The sequence below is a fragment of the Hordeum vulgare genome, chromosome 7H (assembly GCF_904849725.1).
Source record: "Hordeum vulgare subsp. vulgare chromosome 7H, MorexV3_pseudomolecules_assembly, whole genome shotgun sequence".
NCBI lineage: Eukaryota > Viridiplantae > Streptophyta > Magnoliopsida > Poales > Poaceae > Hordeum > Hordeum vulgare.
The window spans coordinates 563,235,476-563,259,468 of NC_058524.1; the positions used below are offsets into that span (position 1 = coordinate 563,235,476).

Below are 23,993 nucleotides of genomic sequence, written 5' to 3' on the forward strand. Positions count from 1 at the left end.
GATTTCTGAGATCAACAAGCCAAGCAACACCTAGGAAATAAAGAATTCGCAAAAGAGAAAAGATCAATCAACAACTTGTCAGCAACTACAGTAAGAGGCGATCGGTCTTCGACGACACGAAGCGATAATGATGAGATGAAAATCACCGTAACAAGAAGAAGTGGTCCAATCAACATATAAAGAAAGAACCAAGCAGCAAGAAGCCTGCCTCTCCATTTGGGAGGAAACATGAGGGAGAATTTTGGGGGGAGATGTTCATCCGTTGGGGACTCGGAGGCCCCACGCTTCCGAATTTGGGAGGAAACGGGAGATACATACATAGATTTTCCTTTTGGCCCACCAACAAAGCGCGGCTCCAGTCCTCTTCCCGTTCCCGTTCGCCTCACGCGTTCCCGTTCCCGTCCCCGACTCATAGCCCCCCCTCCCGTTCGCCCCTCGTCTCAAGTTCTCGCGCTCCCTCCTTCGCCCGCACGGGGCCCCGAACCCCTCCTTCGCCCTCCCGCCGCCCAGCCCTCGGCCGCGTCCTCCTCCCCGCCCCGGCTCGACCGCGCCGGCGCGGAAGCGGGGATCCCATTCGGGCCCCGGCTCGACTCCCTCTTCCTTCGACGGTAAGCAAGCCCTAGCCCCTCCGTCGATTTTCGCCGTTCCGACGGAGAATGAGCTCTGCTCCGCGCGGATCCTGCCCCTCGATCGGCGGAACCGAGGTTTACTCGATCGAATCCTCTCGCCGCGTAGCTCGATTAGTCGGTCGCCGGTTCGCGCGCTGCGTGGCGGCTCGATTCGGCCCCTCGCATTTCTCTTTCCCCCCGGGCGATCGCGCGCGGGATCCGTGCCCGTCTCGGTTGACCCCGCGTGGCAGTGCTCGCATTGCGGCGTCGTGTCTGGTGCTACGGGCAGCTTTGCGCTGCTTATGCCAGTTTAATTCTCCATGAGTTTTGCCTTTGCCGCCCGCATCGCGCGGCAGAGGCTGTGGTGTTGCTGCGCGCGAATCAAATGGGCCGGGTCTTGCTTTGGAAGTTGGATGGAACTTGCTCTCCTTGTTTATGTACTTTTTTACGTTGCTGTGCGTTGTGCTGCTGATAAAGTTTGCTAACGCGGTGTTATTTTGGCCGCTGTGTTCAGCCGCATCTGTTCATCAGAGGCTGATGACGGCGACAAATTGAAGCCCATTTTGTGGACGAGATGAATTTGGGGCAGCTGTCAAACCTGTCCGGGAAGACCACACAGATGAATCCGGGCAGTGGTCACGGGATGCTGCAGCAACAGCAGCAGCGGCAGGTCGCTTCGGGGCACCCTGCTGCGGATCCTGAGTTTGTAAACATGCGCAAAACCATGCTTCAGAGGATGTAAGCTTTTACTTGTTACCAAATCCACTTCTCGATTGGTTCTGGTGCAATAACTCATGTTTAGTTGTTGATGATAGTCGAACCAAAGAACTTCTTTGCAGAGAATTTGCATTTGAACCACAAGCTTGAACTATTGATGTTAACTAACACTAATTTAACATTGCCAGATTAGAGATTATTATGGCAAAGAGGAGTGCATCTCCTGGAATGATGCCAAACATGACGAACCTTGCAAAGCGGCTTGAAGTGGCTATGTTCATGGCGCATCCGACTAAGGTAATCTGAATCATTCATTTTTTAAGGCACACACACACACACACAAAAAAAGCATTGCATGGCTGAGAAAGAATGAAATGATACTTTATTCTGAGGACACTCAAAATGTGTGGCATGCTTGCCATTCAATTGGCTGTGGTCACTCTAGAGCAGTCTACCATTCAGTAGCGTTCTGGTTATTTGTATTTTCCGCACAGTACAGAATAGCCAGGACTATCCCAAAAGCTAATGTCTCCATGCTATCTAAAGCCCACACCCTTGTTCACTAAATGCTAGCCCCTATGTAAGTTAAAAAGACCCAGTAAGCTTTTGATCTGTTGGTGCCAGAGGTGCACCCTCGTGCTTCTCTTTGCTTAATCGCAATACACTTGACCTTCTCTCAGCCATCAGGATCATCATACACGCACCTCCCATCAATCACTACTTTATGGGTTTAATTAATTCAAATGAAAGCAATAAAGAAATCTTGTGCCACTCGGCTAGAGAAGTGGACTTGAGATGTGGTACAGGTGTCCAACATAGAACATTCCACGAAAATGTGATTTATGCAACTTCCAATTCAGTTGAAAGTTGGGGGATTTCAGCGCCATCAGAAATCTTGTGAATGCAGAAAAAACATTGGCCAGTTAAACGTTGTTTGTCACTATGAAACAACGTTGTCTTGCTTTTTTTAACTTTAAATATGAAGAAGATTTCAACTGCGAAGAGCTGTCCTCGAGGACGTGCCACTGCATCGCCGATACTTGGACCTATGATCCACATATTGGCGAGGAGGAATAAAGACTGAGAAATTACCCCCTCCCCTTCCCCCAAATTCTTGCCCAAATTCGTAATTTGTTTTCTTGCATGTGCTAAGAAAAGGCAATTTAGTACTTCCGCTTTCATTTCCTTTATTAACAATTCTGGCTTTACCGTGTTAATGTTTTCATTGTTGGTCATTTCTTTACCCCACCCTCTATCTCATTAATATTTTTTTTGTGAGCAGGCTGATTACTTTAAGATGTTTAAGGAATCGATTAAAGAAAATTTGGCGCATGCGTTTCGGACCATTTCGGCCCAAGGTCAGCAACGTCAACAAATGTTGGGCCAGGTAGCACCTTCCTCCAACCATGTCACAATGATTCCAACACCTGGTATGTCTCAGTGTGCAAATGGGAATTCTGTAATGCCCTATGTGATGGACACCACAACCACAACTGATAACTCAAGTGCAGGTATGAATAACTTTTGTTGGCTTATGTTTATAGAGATATCATATGCTCATTCTTTCTCTCATATGTAGTTCATATGCTGCTACTGATTACTTTCTATCTCTGGTCTTAGGTTCCATGTATAATGGGTATCAAAACCCATCCACCAATACCCCACTAAATTCTACCACCAGTAGCCTCTCAATGGCGACGACTTCAGAGAGCATGCAACGACACGTTAATCATATGATCCCCACTCCAGGATTTAGCAACCAACAGACTTTGCTTGCTAATTCTGAGTACTCAAGTCAAGTTGGATGCTTTAATGTGGAATCGAATGTTGTGCCGCAAATGCAGCAGCAACAGAAGCCATTTGGTAACAATCAAGGTTGCTATCCTGTTCACCACCTTGAGGGCCATGCTGGTTCTGGAGTATATCCAAGCACGCAGAATGGTGGAATGGACACACAGAGGCCGAGAATGCAGCTATTAAACAGAAATATGCCATCAGAAGCATTTGCTAACCTATCTTCTTATGGCAGTTCGTGCAATAGTATGTCTCAACAACAGTTTAATGCTCACGCTCCACAGAGAACACCAAGTATGCCTGTTGTTTCTTATAGAACTCCCTCCTCTATATCATTTTGTTTGACAGTTTATGCTAATTTGTAGTGACCACACTGAAACTTCGTTCATTAAGATTCTGCTAAAGGCATATATTGGAATCTGATTTCCATCTCAATAATGCATTTTCAGAAAAGAAAGAATAAAATTATTTGAAACTTCTTCATGTAGTATGAAAAAAATGTAAGTTTACTTTTGTTCAGTTTTGTATAAACACATGCAAGCTGTTATACAAGAATGATATTCCTTGTCAAGATAATTTTGGTGGCATTAAATCTAAGTACGCAAGTGCAGCTGTATTATAGCATACCTTCTTACATGGTACCGTAGGACATGCTGTTCAGGCGTCATCAAGTCAGTGGCCCAATAGTCAGTATTGGGAAGGTCTTATTGGTCAATCAAGTTATCTAGTTTCTAAGAAAATGGCTTCCTAGGATAAAGAATATTTTTCTCGAGTATCAATTTATTTTTGAAAGATAATTTTAGCTTTCTATCGGCCCATCTTCTATGTAAGGGTAAGCATTGTAAGCATGCAAAGTAATAATGAGTAAACAATTTTTCTTAAGTTGATTCTGCCCTCCCTTTGCTCTGCAGAGATTTATCTCCCCCAAAGTCTCTTCTTCTACCAATGATTTAGCTATCATAGTTAAATAATACATGTGAGAATATATGTAGTTTTTTTAGCAAAATTCCTATATATTGTCACACTAGAAATCTAAAATACATTCAATTACACATCCTTGTATACTACTCCTTTCGTCCCATAATATAAGATATTACAACCGGTATACTCACATATTGCTTGTAATAACATCTTATATTGTGGGATGCAAGAAGTAGAAAGCAACGAATCGTTATGATCTTACTATGATATGCTGCTACTCATAATACTTGATTGCAAATTTAGCCTTATCTATCTCTATTATGTGTAACATATAAGAGACTTTAACTTTTACTCAGTATCAGCTTAAATATTTTCTGTGCTAGGCTTGTGGCTCATCTTTGGAGGCAGTAGTTCTTATTTTAACTATGATAATTACTATCATTAGTTGGTTTTGCTTGTATTGGTTTTGATTTGTTTGGTTAGCGAAGTACTGCAAAACATTAAACTTGTGTTTCTTTTTGCAGCATCAGTTGATACGGCTGTTTCTAGAGGTCTCTATGACACTAATTCATCCATCTTGACAGCTAGAAGTAATCAAGATATTAGTGATGCGAATATTATGTCCAATTCAAGAATGAATTCTGAGTTTCTTTCAAGTCAGTCAACCACAAAATCATTTCAACAACCACCCCGATATCACAATAATACTGAGGGCTTGAATCCACAAGACATGGTGAGCTTTAGTAAATCACAATTATCGCATGAACAACCACTCCGCCAACCACATCAGTTGCAGCCTAATCATCCCGACTCCCAATTAGTGCAAAACCACTATGTTTTCAGTCCTCGGCAGCAAAATTCACAACAAAATCAGGTTTGTTGAAGGGACAACTCGACATGTTTCAGTCTCTAAAGTATGTCCATTTGGCTAATATTTCATTTATTGTAAAGCAGGGTCAAGATTCTTTTGGTCAAGAGAAAAGGGCACAAGATAAAGGACACCAGCTTGGTTGTACTGTGACTTCATTTGATTCTAAATTGTTGAAGCCCTCAGTAATACGAAATGAACAGGACTCGAAAAGCATGAAAAATCACCTTAATCAACTGCGGTGGTTGCTAATGTTGAAGCATGCAGAAGGTTGTCAAGCTCCTAAAGGAAGTTGTAAATCTCAATACTGTGTTCCTGTACAGGAGATTGTGAAGCATTTTAGGAATTGTCAAATGAAAATCTGTTCATATCGGTATTGCAGTTCGTCAAAGATCCTGTCTTCTCACTATAAGAATTGCATTGAGAAGGACTGTTCTCTTTGCAGCAAGGTGAAGGAAAGATTGCGCCGCTCTTCCGAACAGGCACACAAGCACAAACGTGACGAGACTATAGTAATTACTAAGCAGAATATGGTTCAGAAAATCACCAATGGAGCATTTGATGAAAAAATGGACATTGACTTGGTGGTAGTTGAAACCATTGATGAGCAACAATCGGCACCAAAGCGTGCAAAATTGCAGCATGTATCTCCCAGTGCATCAAATAATGGAATTCTTCATGCCCCTGTTCCTGGAACAAGCCCACTAGTTTTGCACAAGCCAAAAAACAAGACAGTGCCAAAACAGGAGGTCAGCGCTAGGGTTGATGAAAAAATAGGCGTTATGCGAACTAATGTGATTCTTGGTGCTTTGAATGTGATAGACTCTAATGTCAAGCAAGAAAACTTATTGCTCGACAACGATATGAAGGAGAATGTTATTGATCTTAAAAACATAACAAATGGTCGTAAAGATGTCATGGTGTCCAAATCGGGGAAGCCAAAGATAAAAGGTGTTTCACTCATGGAGTTGTTCACTCCAGAACAAATTAAAGACCACACTGAGAGTCTAAAGCATTGGGTTGGCCAGGTATGTTTCTTCACCTTGAAAGGATCTTTAATATGCTTGCATAGCTTTTTGCACAGTTTCTATGTACAATTAGGTGGATTTAAGGGGGTGGCAAATAAGTTGGGTACCCAAATGCTGTCTTGTTGGTTAAATTCCACATCTAGCAAATAATTCTATATGTGGGGTGGGGCGGGAATGTGGATGGTTGGTTGTACTCCCTCTGGAAGGAAATATAAGAGCATTTAGATCACTAGTAGTGATCTGAACGCCCTTATATTTCTTTACGGAGGGAGTAGATCTAAAGGCTAAGAAATGTGGCTGAGACTTAAGAAATTATTGCCATTCAACTTCTTTTTTTCTAGAACAGGCTCGGAAGTGCTCAAACGTGCACTTTGGTGGACGTCATTTGTATTCGAAAAACACCCAGAGAATGGTAGAACTTACAGACTACCAGAATGGCCATGGCCAAACGATAGAAACAAAGCTAAAAGCAGCAGAAACACCCACTGCAAGACCGAACACCAGAAAGAAACAAATTATATCGGGAAAATTAGGAACAAACGATCCCCTTTTCTATTGATCTTCTATAGTTTCGTATTATTGCCAGGTCCATGTATTAGATATGGGAGTTTAAGAAGAACTCGTTTCAGAAAATTGATCCAGTCATAAATGCTATATATTTTGGATCAGACAGTTTTATCAAATATTTAATGCATACAAACCAATATATGAATATGAAAACAGTAACTTGTTGATTTTGAGTGAGATTTCCTACAGCAGAGGTTTTTTTTTGGTACGTGACACATAAATATTTTGGGAAGGATGCTGTACTTGCAATAGCACAAATAAACTCTCTATTTGTTAACAGTAAAGATTGTAGTAATGCACATGCATTTACTGTTGACAAATCACAATTCACAAAATTTGCTTGCAACTTACAAACACGATCTGCTTCATATTTCAATCCACTAAATCATATATGAATCGATAGTTTCAGTGGTTTCAATAACCATGGAATGTTTTTTCAGTAACCAGCTAATTTCTGTTTCTTTCTTTTTGCCTTGACTAATGTTCATTCACTGTCGGTATTTTAACTCCTGACATTTCATATCTTTTCCTTTAAAAAATAAGTAGATTGATTAAAACCACGTTTCACTGGTATTACCATTGTTCAGAGTGTAATAAGCATATTAAACAATTGTATGCTTGTTGCACTACAAAGTATAAACTATTTATTCTGTTCCATCATTTGACAGAGCAAGGCTAAAGCTGGAAAGCATCAAGTGATTGAACACTCTGAAAATGATAACATATGCCAGCTTTGCAAAGTAGAGAAGCTATATTTTGAGCCTCCACCAATTTATTGTTCTCCTTGTGGTGCTCGGATAAAACGAAATGCATCGTACTATACTGCTGCTGCTGCTGAGACTTGCCACAATTTCTGTATCCTGTGTTACAATGAGGCTCGCAGTTCCACAATTCAGGTGGAAGGTAATCAATTTCCTAAGGCTAAACTTCATAAAATGAAGAACGATGATGAAACGGAAGAAGGGGTAAGCATTTAAATTGCATTAAATTCCCTCTGGTAGGCTTGAATTCTCTAAACTCATACTGATTTGTTTTAATTGATTGGCTCTACAGTGGGTTATGTGTGACAAATGTGAACGCTGGCAGCATCAGATTTGTGCCCTTTTTAATTTCAAAAGGGATGATTCTAAAGATGCAGAATATACTTGCCCTAAGTGCTATGTTCAGGAGATAGAACATGGTTTACGTATACCTTTGCCACAAAGTGCTGTTCTTGGGGCTAAGGATCTGCCAAGGACCGTGCTTAGTGATCATATAGAAGAACGGCTCTTTAAACGGCTCAGAGAAGAGAGACATGAACGGGCCATTCGTGATGGGAAAAGCTTTGACGAGGTTAGTGTTGCCTGTTCAATTTAGAGAATCTTACGTTTATGGATCCTATGTTCCCTTTTTCTTGGTTATTATGTCTTGGTTCCTGTTTCCTGAATATGAAATCTGTGGCTTGTGTACTTCTTAGAAACAGAGATGTGCAGCTCCTGCATATTTTTATTCTGTTTTTAAGAATTTGACTGTATTAAAATGTTTGTTTTGCTAGATCCTTCTTATTTCATGTACCCCCCCCCCCCCCCCCCCTGAATTAGGAGCTTTTCATTACTGAATAACTGCAGAGTTATAGTCATGTTGAAGGCTGAAAAATAAGGTAGGATTCATATTTATCCAAGCACACCTTTGCCGCTCAGCTGAAGCATTTTTTGCACACAGGCGGGCAGCAACATTAGCTGGTCTGTGCACAAACTTAACTTTGAAAACTAAAATAAACTCTAGTTAGCTCCTTCACTTACTTAATGATGGGGGCAATCTCTGATCTGCCTTCACCATCATTGGACCAAAATTTGACAAGAACTTGAGAGTCGCTCTCGACGATGACCTTCTATTTCCTCATCTCTACAGCCATCCAAACACCAACTCTTAGAGCAAATGCCTCCATAGGAAGTGCGCTGGCAACTGCATGGTACCACTTAGCTCTTGCCTGTAGCAATCTACCATCAACATCATGAATAAGGCAGCCAGTCGACCCTTGCATGGAATTGATTTGAAACCCACCGTCCACATTTATCTTGATTCCTTGTTTTGTACTGCTGCAAGTGCACCTTTTGAAACCTAGCCAACCACACATGCACTTTCTTAGCACTGCTGCTATGCCATTATCTACTGCAAGTGCATCTTTTGAGGTATTGGTTGCTACTGTGGCAAGAGTTAATGCACCACATTGATGTTTTTAGCGAGTTTCTCAACTTGAGCACAACTCATCATGCATTTTTTGCCACTCGTGCCTCTCAGCATTCCCTGTATAATCTCGTTAGGCCTTGTTCGGTTGGCGGAGATCCAATCGCCTAGTGGACTCAATCCACCCAGGGTTTGGGTGATCCCCACTCCGTCACCCAATCCCCACTAATCCCTCCCTCCACAATCCCTGTCTAAACTTCATTGTTCGGTTAAACCTCTCTCTTGGCAGCGGAGCTGCAATATAACTAAGAGGGAGGAGGGAAGAGAACGAAGTGAACGAAGAACTTATCCAAGGCAAGGATATTTTCAGGGAGGAGGGGATGCTGGAGATAGGGTAGCTGCGGGCTCCGCCGAGCTCGCACCTGTGTACCTCGAGATCCCCTTCGAGCTCGCGCGGATGCGCCTCCAGATCATCTTCAAGCTGACTCCGATGCAGCTGTGCGGCCGCCGTCCCTGCCACCATCACCTCTGAATCGCAGGAGAGAGAGAGAGAGAGAGGCGTCAGGCTGGGAGGGCTTTCCTTTTCCTTTTTTCTTTCTCGTGCAGCGTTTCATGTTCGTCGCTCGGGTGGGATTGGTTCCATGGACTGGGAGGCGTGGAATTTACCCACGCGGAATTTACGAAGTTTGGAGGGGATAGCCCAGGGGGGATAACCCATGCGAGGTTTAACTGAATGGTTTTATCAGGCATGTTGGGATCAAACCGTGGGTGGGTCAAAACCACGTGGATCCCTGCCAACCCCAGTGGGGGAGGGTGTAACCGAACAAAGCCTGATGCATATTCTATCTATACACAATGATGGCATAGTTCACAGATATGGTCCTGGCTGTCTATGTTATGTGCTCACTCCTCATACTACTAAGTTTGCTTCATGAATTTGATTTGACACATTTTGTAAACCACAAACATCTGACATTTTTACGCTGTTGCTTTGCTGTATCTTTAGTTATTTACCATGTTAGAATTGGACAATAGGTAATCTGCATCATACTGATTGAAGTATAGTTGATTTATCATATATAATGAAGCAATAGAAAACATTAGGAAAATTGAATATGCATCACTTTAGAATTTCAATTTTTAGTGCATAATGATCTTATTGCAGGCTTTTTTAATAGCTGTAGCATCGGAGTGAAACAAATTTCTCCTCAATCATGCTTGAGTTGTGTGCATTTGTTCACACTTGTTCATTTAGCTGATCTGGGATTCTGTAAGGAAGATCATCACCATTATAGATTTGTAGTTGATTTAACATTGAGATCTTAGTGTTCTAGGTTATGCATTATCAGCACTGCCTCAAGTATACTTCTGGGCAATTTTCTCCTGTAATAGAATATATATGCCACTAGCCCTCTATTATATTCACCAATCTATTTTTTCAAAGTCTCTAATCTCTAATTGAGATATCTTTTTTGCTTGTTTTCTCCTATTTATTTCTCACTTATCAGGTTTCTGGAGCCGATGGACTTGTGGTCAGAGTTGTTTCATCTGTGGACAAGAAATTAGAAGTTAAACCACGTTTTTTTGAGATTTTTCAAGAAGACAAGTACCCAGCAGAATTCCCTTACAAATCCAAGGTAAGAAAACAATGCAGTCATTTAAAGTATAAAATCAATTGATGTTGGTATTTGGCAATTCTTGGTTTTCTTTCTGTCAGGATTTTTTTTTATAAATTCATCCTCTCATCCTCTGTAGTACTGCCAAATATTTTGCAGGCTATTGTCTTATTTCAGAAAATAGAAGGTGTCGAAGTGTGCCTCTTTAGCATGTATGTTCAAGAATTTGGTGCAGAATGTGCAGACCCAAACCAACGCCGGGTTTATCTGTCATATCTTGATTCTGTCAAATTCTTTAGACCTGACGTAAAAACAGTGTCTGGGGAGGCCTTGCGGACATATGTCTATCATGAAATTCTGGTAATTCACTATTCTAGTTAGTTTCTTTTTCCTAATTTTAGAAAGCTTAGGTATGCCAAGCAGAGTGTGAACGGTTTCCTAAATCCACCATTTACTCAAACTTCAGTTTTGTTATGTTGGAATATATTTTTTGCTCTCAGTATAACAGTACTTTTATACTCATACAGATTGGTTATCTTGAGTATTGTAAGCAGCGGGGATTCACTAGCTGTTACATATGGGCTTGCCCACCTTTGAAGGGTGAAGATTACATTCTATATTGCCATCCAGAGATCCAGAAGACACCAAAATCTGATAAGCTGCGCGAATGGTAAGACACTAGATGGGCATTTTATGTTATTATATGCTCATAAATAATGTCTTGCATTACAAAATAATGAATACCTTATGTGGCATCTGTGATTCCTGTCCTATATGACTAATAATTCCTTCACAGGTACTTATCTATGCTTCGGAAAGCTGTCAAGGAGCGTATTGTTGTCGAGTTGACAAATCTCTATGATCACTTTTTTATCACTACAAAAGAATGCAAGGCTAAAGTAACTGCAGCTCGCTTGCCATATTTTGATGGAGATTATTGGCCAGGAGCTGCAGAAGATATGATCAACCAGCTTTTCCTAGAAGAAGATGATAGAAAGTTGCAGAAGAAGGGGAAACTAAAGAAGACTATCACAAAAAGAGCTTTGAGAGCTGCTGGCCAGACTGATCTAAGTGGGAATGCTTCAAAGGATGCTATCCTGATGCAAAAGGTATAGTTTTATATAATGCACTATTTCTTGATGCACCAAAAATGTATCAGTTCAGTCGTGTCACATGTTATTCTTAGCCATCTGGTTGATGCTGTGCAGCTTGGAGAAACCATTTACCCAATGAAGGAAGATTTCATCATGGTCCATTTGCAGCATTCATGCAGTCACTGCTCTACTCTTATGGTAGCTGGAAAACGCTGGGTCTGCCACCAGTGTAAAAGTTTTTATATTTGTGACAGGTAAACTTACTTCCATTGCATATGTTACTTTCATGTGATGGACCCAATAAATGGCACATCTGTTTGATATATATGCACATGATTGTTGGGGTCTATATATATGCTGCAACTTGTAAACGCAACCAATTATGCCACATTTGACAAGTATGTGTGTGTATATATAGGTAGCAGTATCTTTGTAATTATACATGATCCTCGTGATATGTGACTATGCTTCCCTAATCTCTACACAACTTCATAAATAAATGGATAAATTGTTCTAAGATCTGCTTGCAGCTAGTCTAATATTAGCTGTTACCCTTGTTTCTGTTACTGATGAGTTTGTTATTGCAGTTGTTATGATTCAGAGCAACGGCTTGAAGAAAAGGAGAGGCACCCAAGTAATAGCAGAGATTTGCATGTGCTGCACCCAGTAAGTTCTGGAAAACTTGATTTTTTACTCTAGTTTTTAACTCATCAAATATAAGTGAAGCAACAATGCAATTGCCACAATTTTTTTTACGTAATGTTCTTTCTTAGGTTGACATTGTTGGGGTGCCTGAAGATACAAAGGACAGAGATGATGTCTTAGAGTGTGAGTTTTTCGATACCAGACAGGCATTCCTGAGTCTTTGTCAAGGAAATCACTATCAATATGACACACTTCGCCGTGCAAAGCACTCCTCAATGATGGTGTTATACCACCTTCATAATCCAACTGCACCAGCCTTTGTTACCACATGCAATATCTGCAATTACGATATTGAAGCTGGTCAAGGGTGGCGATGTGAAGAATGCCCAGACTTTGATGTGTGCACAGGATGTTACAATAAAGACGGAGGTGCCAACCATCGTCACAAGTTAACAAATCACCCATGTGTAGACCGTAATGCTCAAAATAAAGAAGCTCGCCAGATGCGTATTCAGCAGGTAATTTATATTCTCTGTAAGTTAAATGCTGAAAAATATATCGCAACACATACATTTTTTGTATGCTGCCTTTTAATTTGGTAACACTCCATACCTTTTTATTGTTTTTTTATTGTTTAGTCTAATGCCAATACTAGTCCACTTGTTCCCTTGAAAACCATATTGGTCCACTTCGTGTGCTGTCAGTTTGTGTATACCATATGTTATCCTTTCTGCCTTAACTGGCAACTTGTGTATTGCTGGCGCTGTGGTTGTGATTTATGGTTTACTCTATGGACTAGGTTATCTATGAACCAGTATGTGCTATCCATTCTCTAGATTAGTCCATGAAGGAATCGATCTTAAAACTAATCTAAGATGATTTTTTTTTTTGTGGTTGTGCAGGCACGGCGAATGCTTGACCTTTTGGTCCATGCGCATAAATGTCGCACCGCTAATTGCCAGTATCCTGATTGCCGAAGACTTAAGGGACTCTTCGGTCATGCAACGAGGTGCCAGCAACGGGCAGCCGGAGGCTGTTCACTTTGCCAAAGGACGTGGTCTCTGCTTCAGCTCCATGCCCGAACTTGCAAAGAATCAAAGTGTACCATACCGAGATGCAGGTAATTAATATCCCTCTCGCTCGCACCACCGCTTATATGTACCTACATACGTAGTGTTTGAGCCATTTCCTCTTGGAATAGACGAGTAATATCGGGTTGCTTGAACACCACAGGGATCTCAAAGCCCATCTAAGATGGACGCAGCAGCAGTCTGAATCCAGGAGGAGGGCCGCCGTAAACGAGATGATGAGGCAGAGAGCCGCAGAAGTTGCTAGGAGTTAGTGAAGCCAGGTATACACACAGGTATACTGTTATAGAAAGAAGACAGCAAAACAGTACATATGAAGTCTCAAGCCCGAAGGACAAGCTCTGGACGGGCGAGCTTGAGCGAAAGATGAGTTATACTGGAGATGAAACATCTCGGTCCCAGCACCCATGCTGACAATTGTCTCAGCATACCGATCGATGGTCTTGCCGTCGGTAACTTATACTGTATTGTTGTGTCGGTCTTGTTCTGTAGTAGCCTGCTCATGTACGATAGGATTTTGGACGGCTCCTTATACATGTGCAAAATAGGCCATACTTGGCGTCGAAAGGTTTTTTTGTTGTTGTTGTCTCGGTTCAGAGAACACCTGTAAGGAACAAACAGATCAGAACAGAACAGAACATGGTTGATATCAGTTATTTCATTTATTTATTATTAGTTCCAGCCCCTGCATTCTGCAATCTGTGTAGGATGGATCTTTATATATATATACAGTACAAAGAATGTCTGACTGAATTGTGGCATCTCATGCCCTTGGTCTCCGGTTCCTGCCCTGCTTGTGGCGTGCTGGAAAAAATAGTCTTGCATTGCATTGCATTGCATTTGCATCTCTATTTGCGACGGGAGTTTCCCGAGCTCGGTCAGGATTATCCAGATTCCTGGAGGCTTTGGGCGTGTCCACGCCATCTCGTTGGACTTGGATGGCTGACTGATCTGGCCTCATCTGGCTGAGAAACACAGTAGTCCCGCACGGAATGGAAGAGGCGGCATGGGGGCAAGTGAACTCGGCATAGCCACGTCGCCGCGCCATGCCACCCGCCACCACGCGGCCACGCCTCCCCCTATCCAGTAGGAGTATGAAATAGTAGCAAAGCGGGGGCGCCAGTCACCCACCCGCGACGGCGACACTTGCCGCGCGCCCATGCGCACGACCTCTGTCTCTGCGCCGTGGGCTCCACCGGGAACTCGGCCCGCAACCGCAGCCACAAATGGCGCCCGGGGCGGGAGCGCCACTCAGGCCGCTGCCTCCCCTGCCCCGCTTTATCTGCCTGCGCGGCCCGGGAGTGGTCACGGAATATACCGGGTAAATACAAACAGGGAAGAGAGCAGAGCTTCTGCTGCCGCTCCTCGTCCAAGGCCCGAGCTAGCTAGCTAACAGTCGCCGGCGGCCATGGTCGCTGCCGTGTCTCCCCCCGGCGCGGCGGGGGCGGCCACGATCATCGCCTCGTTCCACAGCACACACTGCGCGTCCCCGTCCCGCGCCAGGCCGCGCTACCACGGCGGCGCGTGCTGCTTCGCGGCCAAGCCCACGCCGGCGGCCGCGGTGGCGTCCGAGCCGGACCAGGAGCAGGACGACGATGGGGCCGTCCTCGGTGCCGCCAACGGCGCGGACGCCAACGCGCCCACGCGGAAGAAGCGCCGCGCCCGCAAGGGCAAGAGGTCGGCGGCCGCGCTGCAGCAGGAGGCGGCGGAGGAGGAGGCCAGGAGGAAGGCCGAGGAGGAGGAGGCGGCGGCCGTGAAGAGGAAGGCGGAGGAGGAGACCCGGGCGGCCTCGCTGGACCTGGACGAGGTCATGGCCGTGAGCCCCGTGGGGCTGGGCCGGCGCTCGCGGCAGCTGTTCGACGAGGTGTGGCGCAAGTTCTCGCGTCTGGGCCAGATGTCCAGCGCGTCGGCCACCGAGGCGCTCGCCGAGGCGGAGCAGGCCGTGCTCAGCCGCGGCGGGCCCATGTGCGAGTTCACCGTCCCCGGCGCCCAGGACACCACCGTCCTCGTCGTCGGCGCCACCAGCCGCATCGGCCGCATCGTCGTCCGCAAGCTCATGCTCCGAGGCTACAATGTCAAGGTCCTCCTTCCCCCGCGCGCACGCCTCCTCCTCCTTCTTCACTCTCCCTTTCCTCTTCACCGTCATGTTCGCCATTAATGGCAAATTGGCAACCGAGTTGATAAATTTACCATTGTGCAACAGGCTTTAGTTAGAAGGGACGATGCCGAGGTGATCGACATGCTTCCCAGGTCGGTGGACATCGCTGTTGGCGATGTTGGCGATCCTCTGGCTGTGCAATCGGCCGTGTCAGGCTGCAGCAAGATTATCTATTGCGCAACCGCGCGCTCAACCATTACCGGGGACCTCAACAGAGTTGATAACCAAGGAGTCAGGAACGTCAGCAAGGCTTTCCAGGTATTCCTTCTAGCTTTAATTTTCTATTCTTAGAAACCACTCCATCCATTCTTAAGTAGACGTCGTTTTAGGATAAATGCAGTCAAAGTTCTGAATCTTGATCGCCAGTAAACACAAAAATGTTCAGATTTGTCACATGGAAATTATATTAGTGATTTAAGCATCAAAAGTACTTCAATGTCATTGCTATACCTCTTCTAGTTTCGCTAACTTATAATTAGGAAATGCTTTGTTCTCCAGGATTACTACAATGAGATGGCTCAGCTCAGGGCTGGTAAAAGCAGCAAGAGCAAGCTTTTGATAGCAAAATTTAAATCCGCCAAGTCTCTGAAGGGTTGGGAGGTGAACCAGGGATCTTACTTCCCGAATGCATATGTTTCTGGTTCTAGTTTCGATGAAGGTATCGATGCATCCTTTGAATTTTCAGAAGGTGGCCAGGCTGTTTTTGCAGGTAACCCCCCTATGCTGTGTAGGGCACTTCTTAGCAAATGTACTAATTTACCTAGATATATTGATTTTTTCTTCCTAGGTCTTAGTTATCTAATGAACACCCACTTATGTCAGGATTTGTTTTTACAAGAGGTGGGTATGTCGAGATATCAAAGAGGCTCTCTCTCCCTTTAGGTTCCACCCTAGACAGGTATTAGGATCTTTACATTTTCCTTAACAGCTTCAGATTGTTGAAATATCTTGACGCATCACAGTGAATTTGGTGACATATCGATTCTGTCATTCTTGGATAGGTATGATGGCTTGCTTCTTTCAGTGGGTGGAAATGGAAGATCATATGTTGTTATTCTTGAGACTGGTCCACTGGCTGACACCTCGCAGAGTAAGAAGTATTTTGCTCGGATGACTACAAAAGTAGGCTTTTGTAGGGTAAGTAGTGTGCAATATTTTAGCAGTAATAGGTGACTTCACTGCATGTTAGCAATGGATGAACGTATGATTTGATCTCCATTTTTTATTATGTTTGTTTTCTGCAGGTAAGAGTACCTTTTTCGGCTTTCCGCCCTGTAAAACCAGAAGATCCTCCCCTAGACCCTTTTCTTGTGCATACCTTCACAATTAGGTTTGAACCAAAAAGACAGGTCAGTACAACATGATGAATTATTTCCATCATCATCAGCAAATGTTAATTAGCTTTTTATAGCATTAAATTGGCGTCTTAGCTAGTAATGCATTGCGCAGAGACCTGGTGATGGAACACAAGGTGCCACTGACCCCAGAAATTTTGAGCTGATACTGGAGTACATCAAAGCATTACCTGTAAGTTGTTCCTATATTATTTAACTGCCATAATACGCGCTTGTTTTTCCTCTATGGATGAAAAGTCACTTCGTGGCCGAAATTCTTGTATATTTGTTTGGTTTTTCTGCCTAATTGAAGTACAAACCCATTTGCGCGTTCAGTAAAAAAGATGATTATTTGACTGCCCCATGGCTTAAATACTTCCCCTTTCTTTGTAATTCTTGTTTTGCCGAAGGTTTCCTCCCCATGACTTCGTTTGTTGTCATAACTGAACCATGTTCTCTATCAGTTTATTGATAACCATGTATCTTCTACTTCGCTGCAGACCGGTCAAGAAACAGACTTCATACTGGTCTCATGCACAGGTTCCGGAATTGAACCTAACAGAAGAGAACAAGTTCTCAAAGCAAAGAAGGTTCTATTTTTTTTTGGTAACCGTTATGTATCTGTGCCTATCTATTTCAAATGCTCATTAAATCATCAATGCCCCCATGTTCTTCTAGGCTGGGGAGGATGCGCTAAGAAGGTCAGGCCTTGGATACACAATTGTACGGCCTGGTCCGCTGCAGGTACGGCATACTAATACAACAGCTGAAATTCCACCCTATCTTCAACAACATAATAAACAGTCCGTTAGATTGTATCATTGCAAGTAGGATTGCCAAAGCAGACGCTAGTTACTTTTGAAGTGCTATGTGTGTTAAAACTGGTCCCATCATGATCATTCGACCTTCTCTTTGCAGGAAGAACCTGGCGGTCAGCGTGCACTGATCTTTGATCAAGGAAACAGAATCTCTCAGGTGAAATATCATGGACCATAGTTGCTTTCTTGAGTGCCATAATATTGATTCTTGAAGTTGTAATGTAGGCTATCAGCTGTGCGGATGTAGCAGATATCTGTGTCAAAGCATTGCATGATTCCACGGCGAGAAACAAAAGTTTTGATGTAAGACTTCTTTGTCCATATTCTTCTATATATTGATGTTTTTCAAACTGATGATTACAATCTGAATTAACTGTTTACCGTGAACCACTTAGGTATGCTATGAGTATGTTTCTGAGCAAGGGAATGAACTGTATGAACTTGTAAGTCATAGTTGAAGAATGGATGGATCTCCTTGTTCCAGTCAGAAGTTACCTTCTTTCTGTTCTTCATGTGTGCGTATAAAACTGTTTTTTGTTTTCTTTTGCAGGTGGCTCATTTGCCAGATAAGGCTAACAACTATCTTACACCGGCACTATCGGTTCTAGAGAAAAACACCTGATTCAGATTTGTGTCATATACGGTCGTAATGTGTATACTCTTCCTCTTGTAAAGTTACATGTTTTTCTCATAGAAGCCTCGTGGAATTCACACAACAAGCCCTTTTGTCTTGTAAAGATCATCAATGGGATCACTTCACAGAACAAATTCTGTCACTGTAATGCTGCTATATTCTCTTGTTTTTACTCTTTCTCCTTGAGAATGTAAGCTTGCAAGTTTCAGCAATAGAAGAAGAAACGAGACTCAAGTAGATATGAAAGAATAGCATTTGAAGCAAAGAAATAAGTGTCTGATGATGTGATTTGTGGAAGATCAGCTTGATATATTGGGGTAAAAATGTTGAGCTATTTTTATCATTCACTTAGTAAAATCTTACCACTTAGCATGGCATAACTACGAAGTACTTCCAATGGCAACCAAAGCTTCAATGCGGAAAAGTTGGGTTACAAGTATCTAGTGGTCTGTATCATTATTATTACTGTATTTGGCTTTGCTGCAGAAATGTTGTCGATGATCGTTGTTTTATATATAAAGTGGGGCAAAAGCTTTTTTCGGTAATTGGATATGCAATTGTGACATGATATTCAGTAGTGATTTTGTTTTGATATAATGAAGTGTAACAATCTGAACTTGTTCTCTTCTTTGGAATGATTATGCTAACATTAAGACATCAAGCAAACATATTGCGGTAATCTATCCTCGGTTCTCAATGAATCAGGTGACATGTTTGTGTAGAATTATGGCTGATGCTTGTTAAACAGAATATCTTGTATGCCACGTATAGAGAGTTGTTAGGAGATAGGAGAGGTAGTTTAACTTTCATTATATCTCTATCTCGTATCCCCTGTACTTCTCCCTCATGGTTGAGATTCTCTCTCATCGAAAACCTTGTACTTCAAGCAATGATCAATATATATACCGCGGCCCCTACTGTATAGGGGTAGAGACGCTTCATCATAATTTGACATGGTATATAGAGCAGGTCCCTTCCACCACATCTAGCTCGTAGCTTCTCCTACCTCTCGACCCTCTCACAAACTCCATCACCCTCCCACCGATCCTCCTGCCCTCTCCACAACCTCAAGTCACCATGTATTCCTCAAACCCTGTCGCCATCAACTCAAGCCTAAACTACAATACATCTGAGCCGCTGACCCGCACCAATTATATTCTCTGGCGTGCTCAAGCAAAATCCCAGATCATGGGCGCTGACCTTTATGGTTATCTAGATCAATCTATCCCAGAAGCACCTCCCACAATCACCACCAAAACTACCAACGGGAAGGACTAGGTTGTCCTGAACCCTGCCTACTCCCCATGCAGGGACGGAGCCAACATTCATGCATAGGGGGGCAAGTTTGTTCATGAAGGGGGCAAAGTTCACGTGAAGTAAAAAAAATGATTGCAACAATCACAATCACAGTAGAAGAATCAATTTGTTAGGGGGGGGGGGGTCTATCCCCCCTCGTCCCCTAAATTCGTCCCTGTCCCCATGTCTTATCCAAGATCAACATATCGTTTCTTATCTTCTTCGAAATCTGTCCAAAGAAATCCTTGTCGAGGTTGCTTCTCTTGAGAAGTCACATCCGGTCCGGGCAACGCTCGGTAACATGTATTCAGCCATGTCTCTCTCCCGAGCCAAAAATATCAAAGCCACCCTCACCAATGCCCAAAAGGGCTCCCAGTCCGCGTCTGCCTACTTGGGGCAGATGCGTGCCCTCTCCGATGAGCTTGCAGCAGTGGGCCAAGCGATCAGTGAGAGAAAGCTTCTCTCCTTCAACATCGCCGACCTGGACATGGAATACCAGCCGATCATCTCAGCCTTGGATGCGCGCACCGACCCTTTCTCCGCCGATACTCTCTTCTCCATGGTGTCCAACTTCAATCAACATGTCGATATGTTCCATGGAACCGATGCTGGCTCATTCAAATCCTCAGCCAACGCTGCCTACTGTAGTTGCCAGGGACCCCCAAGAACTACCGCAGCCAGCAAGGTTGTGGTAGATCCTGTGGCAATGGTGGCTCATCTGGTGGCGGCGGCGGTGGCTACCATGGTGGTGGTGGTGGTGGCTACAACGGCGACGGTAACAACCAGGGCGGCTCCCGTGGCGGCTATCTAGGAGGAGGCGACGGCGGTGTCTATCACAATGGTGGTGGTGGTGACGGCGGCTACCACAGTGGCGCTGGTGGTGGCCATCCCGGTGGCGCTGGCTACAACGGCAACAACAAGTGGCGTCCCCTCGGCAACAACAATCAGAGACGCAATTTTCAGGGCTATGAAGGGTATGAGGGCCAGTGCCAAATCTGCAAGAAACAAAATCATCTCGCTCGTGACTGTGACTGGCGATATGCGGATGCCACCTCTCAAAATAAGAAAATTGGTACTACCGCTGACATGTCCTATGGTGTTGAGACCAATTGGTACACGGACACAGGAGCCAGCAATCACATCATCAGTGAGCTAGACAAGTTGACTATGCATGAGAAATATTGCGGCCAGGATCAAATCTACACAGTTTCCAATGGTCAAGGTATGGAGATAAGTCACATTGGTAAATCAATCATTACAACCCCCACACCAATCTTGAGCTCAACGAAATCTTGTATGTTCCTAATGCCTCTAAAAATCTTCCATCTGTCCATCGTATTGCTCTTGATAATAACGTGTTTCTAGAATTTCACCATTTCTTCTTTTTGATCAAGGATCAGGTCACAGAGAAAATTCTTCATAGATGTGTTGTGTGCAAGGACTCTACGCATTCTTCCTAAGATCTACAAATTCAATAAACAAGTGTATGGTGCCATCAAACTTTCTGCTGGAAGGTGGCACAATCGTTTAGGTCATCCTTCTTTTGCAATTGTTCATCAAATTCTTAGTAGAAATAAACTCCCCGTTGTTGGTGAGGGAAATTTTGAAACCATTTGTGATTCTTGTCAAAAGGCAAAAAGTCATTAGTTGTCGTATCCCGTTTCTACTAGTGTGTCTACAAAACCCTTTCAACTTATTTTTTCTGATGTTTGGGGTCCAATACCCACCTCTGTTGGTCGACACTCTTATTATGTGAGCTTTGTTGATGACTTTAGCAAGTTCACTTGGATCTATCTTCTTAAAAAGCCTTTTGATGTTTTTCTAGTTTTTCACAATTTTCAAGCTCTTGTTGAACGCAAATTTGATAGTAAAATTATTGCCATGCAATCATACTGAGGTGGTGATTATGAAAAATTGAACTCCTTCTTTTAACAAATAGGCATCTACATCATGTATCATGTCCACACGCACATCAACAAAATGGTTCCGCTGAATGCAAGCATAGACACATTATTGAAGTTGGTTTAGCTATTCTAGCTGCAACATCCATGCCATTAAATTTTTGGGATGAAGCTTTCCTAATTGCAGTTCATCACATCAATATGTGGCCTAGTCAAACCATCTCCAATGAGGCTCCTACTGGACGTCTTTTGCATGTCACCCCTGACTACACCACTCTTCGTGTTTTCGGTTGTGACTGTTGGCGCAACGTTCGTCCCTACAACACTCATAAACTCATGTTTCGCTCCAAACAATGTGTTTTTCTCGGCTACAGTGCTCAACACAAGGGTGTCAAATGTCTAGATGTTTCCACCGGCCATGTTTATATCTCCCGAGACGTTGTCTTTGATGAAACACAATTTCCCTCTAAAAAGCTTCATCCTAATGCCGGTGCTCTTCTCAAGAAGGAAATTATGTTCTTCCTTCTCATCTTCTTGGTGATGCTTCTGTGGGTGTTGCTAATGATGATTCAATGTTGGCTAACTCATCTATGTATTCTCCTGAGCCTCCTACTTCAGAATTTAACAAGGCAGAAAACAACATGCATGATGATGCACTTTTTCTTCAAAATAATGCCCTACATCACCCTGACATTGCCACACATGATCTGGCACTCTTTGGGATTGGAGCCCTGATACGTCTCCAACGTATCTATAATTTTTGATGGTTCCATTCTATTATCTTGTCAAACTTTGGATGTTTTGTATGCATTTTATATCTTTTTTGGGACTAACTTATTAACTCAGTGCCAAGTGCCAGTTCCCGGTTTTTCCGTGTTTTTGACCTTTTTCAGAGGAGAATATTAAACGGAGTCCAAACAGAATAAAACCTCCGAAAAGATTTACTCCGAAACAGAAGATACGCAGGAGGCTTGAGAACCAAGGCAAAGGGCACCAGGGGAGGCCACAAGCCCCCTAGCCGCGGCCTGGGGGGTCGCGCCTAGCAGGCTTGTGGGCCCCCTGTGGCTCCTTTGCCCTACTTCTTCCGCTTATAAATCCCCGAAAAATCTGAAACCATGAGAGAGAGAGCCACGAAAATACTTTTCCGCCGCCGCAAGCTTCTGTCTCCGCAAGATCCCATCTGGGGCACGTTCTGGTGCCCTGCCGTAGGGGGATTCGGACACAGAGGGCTTCTTCATCAACACCATTGCCTCTCCGATGATGCGTGAGTAGTTCACCATAGACCTCCGGGTCCATAGCTAGTAGCTAGATGGCTTCTTCTCTCTCTTGGATCTTCAATACAAAGTTCTCCATGATCTTCATGGAGATCTATTCGATGTAATCTTATTTTGCGGTGTGTTTGTCGAGATCCGGTGAATTGTGGATTTATGATCAGATTATCTATGAATCTTATTTGAGTTTCTTCGGATCTCTTATATGCATGATTTCATATCCTTGTAATTCTCTTCAAGTTGTGGGTATCGTTTGGCCAACTTGATCTATAGTTCTTGCAATGGGAGAAGTGCTTGGTTTTGGGTTGATACCGTGCGGTGACCTCACCCAGTGATAGAAGGGGTAGCGAGGCACGCATCGTGTTGTTGCCATCAAGGGTAAGAAGATGGGGTTTATATCTATTGCATGAATTTATCCCTCTACATCATGTCATCTTGCTTAAGGCGTTACTCTGTTTGTTATGAACTCAATACACTAGATGCATGCTGGATAGCGGTCGATGTGTGGAGTAATAGTAGTAGATGCAGAAAGTATCGGTCTACTTGTCTCGGACGTGATGCCTATATGTATGATCATTGCCTTAGATATCGTCATGACTTTGCACGGTTCTATCAATTGCTCGACAGTAATTCGTTTACCCACCGTAATATTTGCTATCATGAGAGAAGCCTCTAGTGAACACTATGGCCCCCGGGTCTACTTCACATCATATTTTCAGCTCTACACTTTTACTTTGTTGCACTTTCCGCCTTCAGATCTCACCTTGCAATCAATTGTGAAGGGATTGCCAACCCCTTTGTAGCGTTGGGTGCAAGTTTGCTGTTTTTGCACATGTACTTTGGAGACTTGGCTTTATACTCCTACTAGATTGATACCTTGGTTCTCAAACCGAGGGAAATACTTACTGCTACTGTGTTGCATCACCCTTTCCTCTTCAAGGGAAAAACCAACGCAAGCTCAAGAGGTAGCAAGAAGAATTTCTGGCACCGTTGCCGGGGAGCATCAAGTGAAGCTTATCCAAGTAACCATCGCAAACTCATCACTTGCATTTACTTTTTTTGCCTCTCGTTTTCCTCTCCCCCACTTCTGAAAAACTGAAAGTGCGTTATATCGACTAGAGGGGGGGTGAATAGGAGATTTTTAGAATTTCATCACTGAGGAAATTCCTTTTGAGGAAATTCCTCACTAATGACTAACTTACAGCAAAAACAGTTAAGGATCAGTTGTGCAATCGTTCACAACAGCAGTATTACAGAGTGAAGATTATGAAAACAGATTACACAGCAAGCAGGCACGCAGAATACAGATGATGATTTACTCAAGTGAAGAATTTGGAGTTGAGGAAATTCAGAGAAAGTCTTCAGCAAATTCTTCAAACAGTCACAGTGAAAGTCATCAACACATAATGCAGAGAATGTAAAGAGTTGAGGAATTAGAACCCGATTCTTGGTGAAGCCTGTTGTTGATG

General features: G+C 43.4%; 2 protein-coding genes across 2 annotated transcripts; both read left to right on the forward strand.

The window, feature by feature from the left end:
- Positions 1-341: 341 nt before the first annotated feature.
- On the forward strand, positions 342-13,865 carry LOC123412251 (probable histone acetyltransferase HAC-like 1). The gene is made up of 18 exons (XM_045105198.1): positions 342-608; positions 1,123-1,346; positions 1,514-1,622; positions 2,608-2,836; positions 2,946-3,413; positions 4,565-4,914; positions 4,995-5,936; positions 7,172-7,468; positions 7,557-7,835; positions 10,178-10,306; positions 10,445-10,645; positions 10,813-10,955; positions 11,082-11,394; positions 11,494-11,633; positions 11,967-12,045; positions 12,153-12,542; positions 12,927-13,144; positions 13,258-13,865. Exons 2-18 carry the CDS (start codon positions 1,183-1,185, stop codon positions 13,364-13,366), a joined length of 4,560 nt encoding a protein of 1,519 aa, XP_044961133.1. The 5' UTR covers positions 342-608; positions 1,123-1,182; the 3' UTR covers positions 13,367-13,865.
- Positions 13,866-14,370: 505 nt separating this feature from the next.
- LOC123412252 (protein HIGH CHLOROPHYLL FLUORESCENCE PHENOTYPE 173, chloroplastic) lies at positions 14,371-18,321 on the forward strand. The gene is made up of 13 exons (XM_045105199.1): positions 14,371-15,192; positions 15,316-15,528; positions 15,769-15,979; positions 16,093-16,168; positions 16,272-16,407; positions 16,515-16,619; positions 16,720-16,797; positions 17,105-17,194; positions 17,283-17,348; positions 17,523-17,579; positions 17,648-17,725; positions 17,818-17,865; positions 17,973-18,321. Exons 1-13 carry the CDS (start codon positions 14,521-14,523, stop codon positions 18,042-18,044), a joined length of 1,902 nt encoding a protein of 633 aa, XP_044961134.1. The 5' UTR covers positions 14,371-14,520; the 3' UTR covers positions 18,045-18,321.
- Positions 18,322-23,993: the final 5,672 nt, after the last annotated feature.

Excerpts from the sequence above, each read along its gene's own strand:
- LOC123412251 (XM_045105198.1), top strand. The coding sequence starts at position 1,183 with ATGAATTTGGGGCAGCTGTCAAACCTGTCCGGGAAGACCACACAGATG. Across the intron at positions 2,837-2,945 it reads AACTGATAACTCAAGTGCAG|GTTCCATGTATAATGGGTAT; the intron begins GTATGAATAACT and ends CTCTGGTCTTAG. Across the intron at positions 11,634-11,966 it reads AGTTTTTATATTTGTGACAG|TTGTTATGATTCAGAGCAAC; the intron begins GTAAACTTACTT and ends TTGTTATTGCAG.
- LOC123412252 (XM_045105199.1), top strand. The coding sequence starts at position 14,521 with ATGGTCGCTGCCGTGTCTCCCCCCGGCGCGGCGGGGGCGGCCACGATC. Across the intron at positions 16,408-16,514 it reads CAAAAGTAGGCTTTTGTAGG|GTAAGAGTACCTTTTTCGGC; the intron begins GTAAGTAGTGTG and ends TGTTTTCTGCAG. Across the intron at positions 17,866-17,972 it reads GGAATGAACTGTATGAACTT|GTGGCTCATTTGCCAGATAA; the intron begins GTAAGTCATAGT and ends TTTCTTTTGCAG.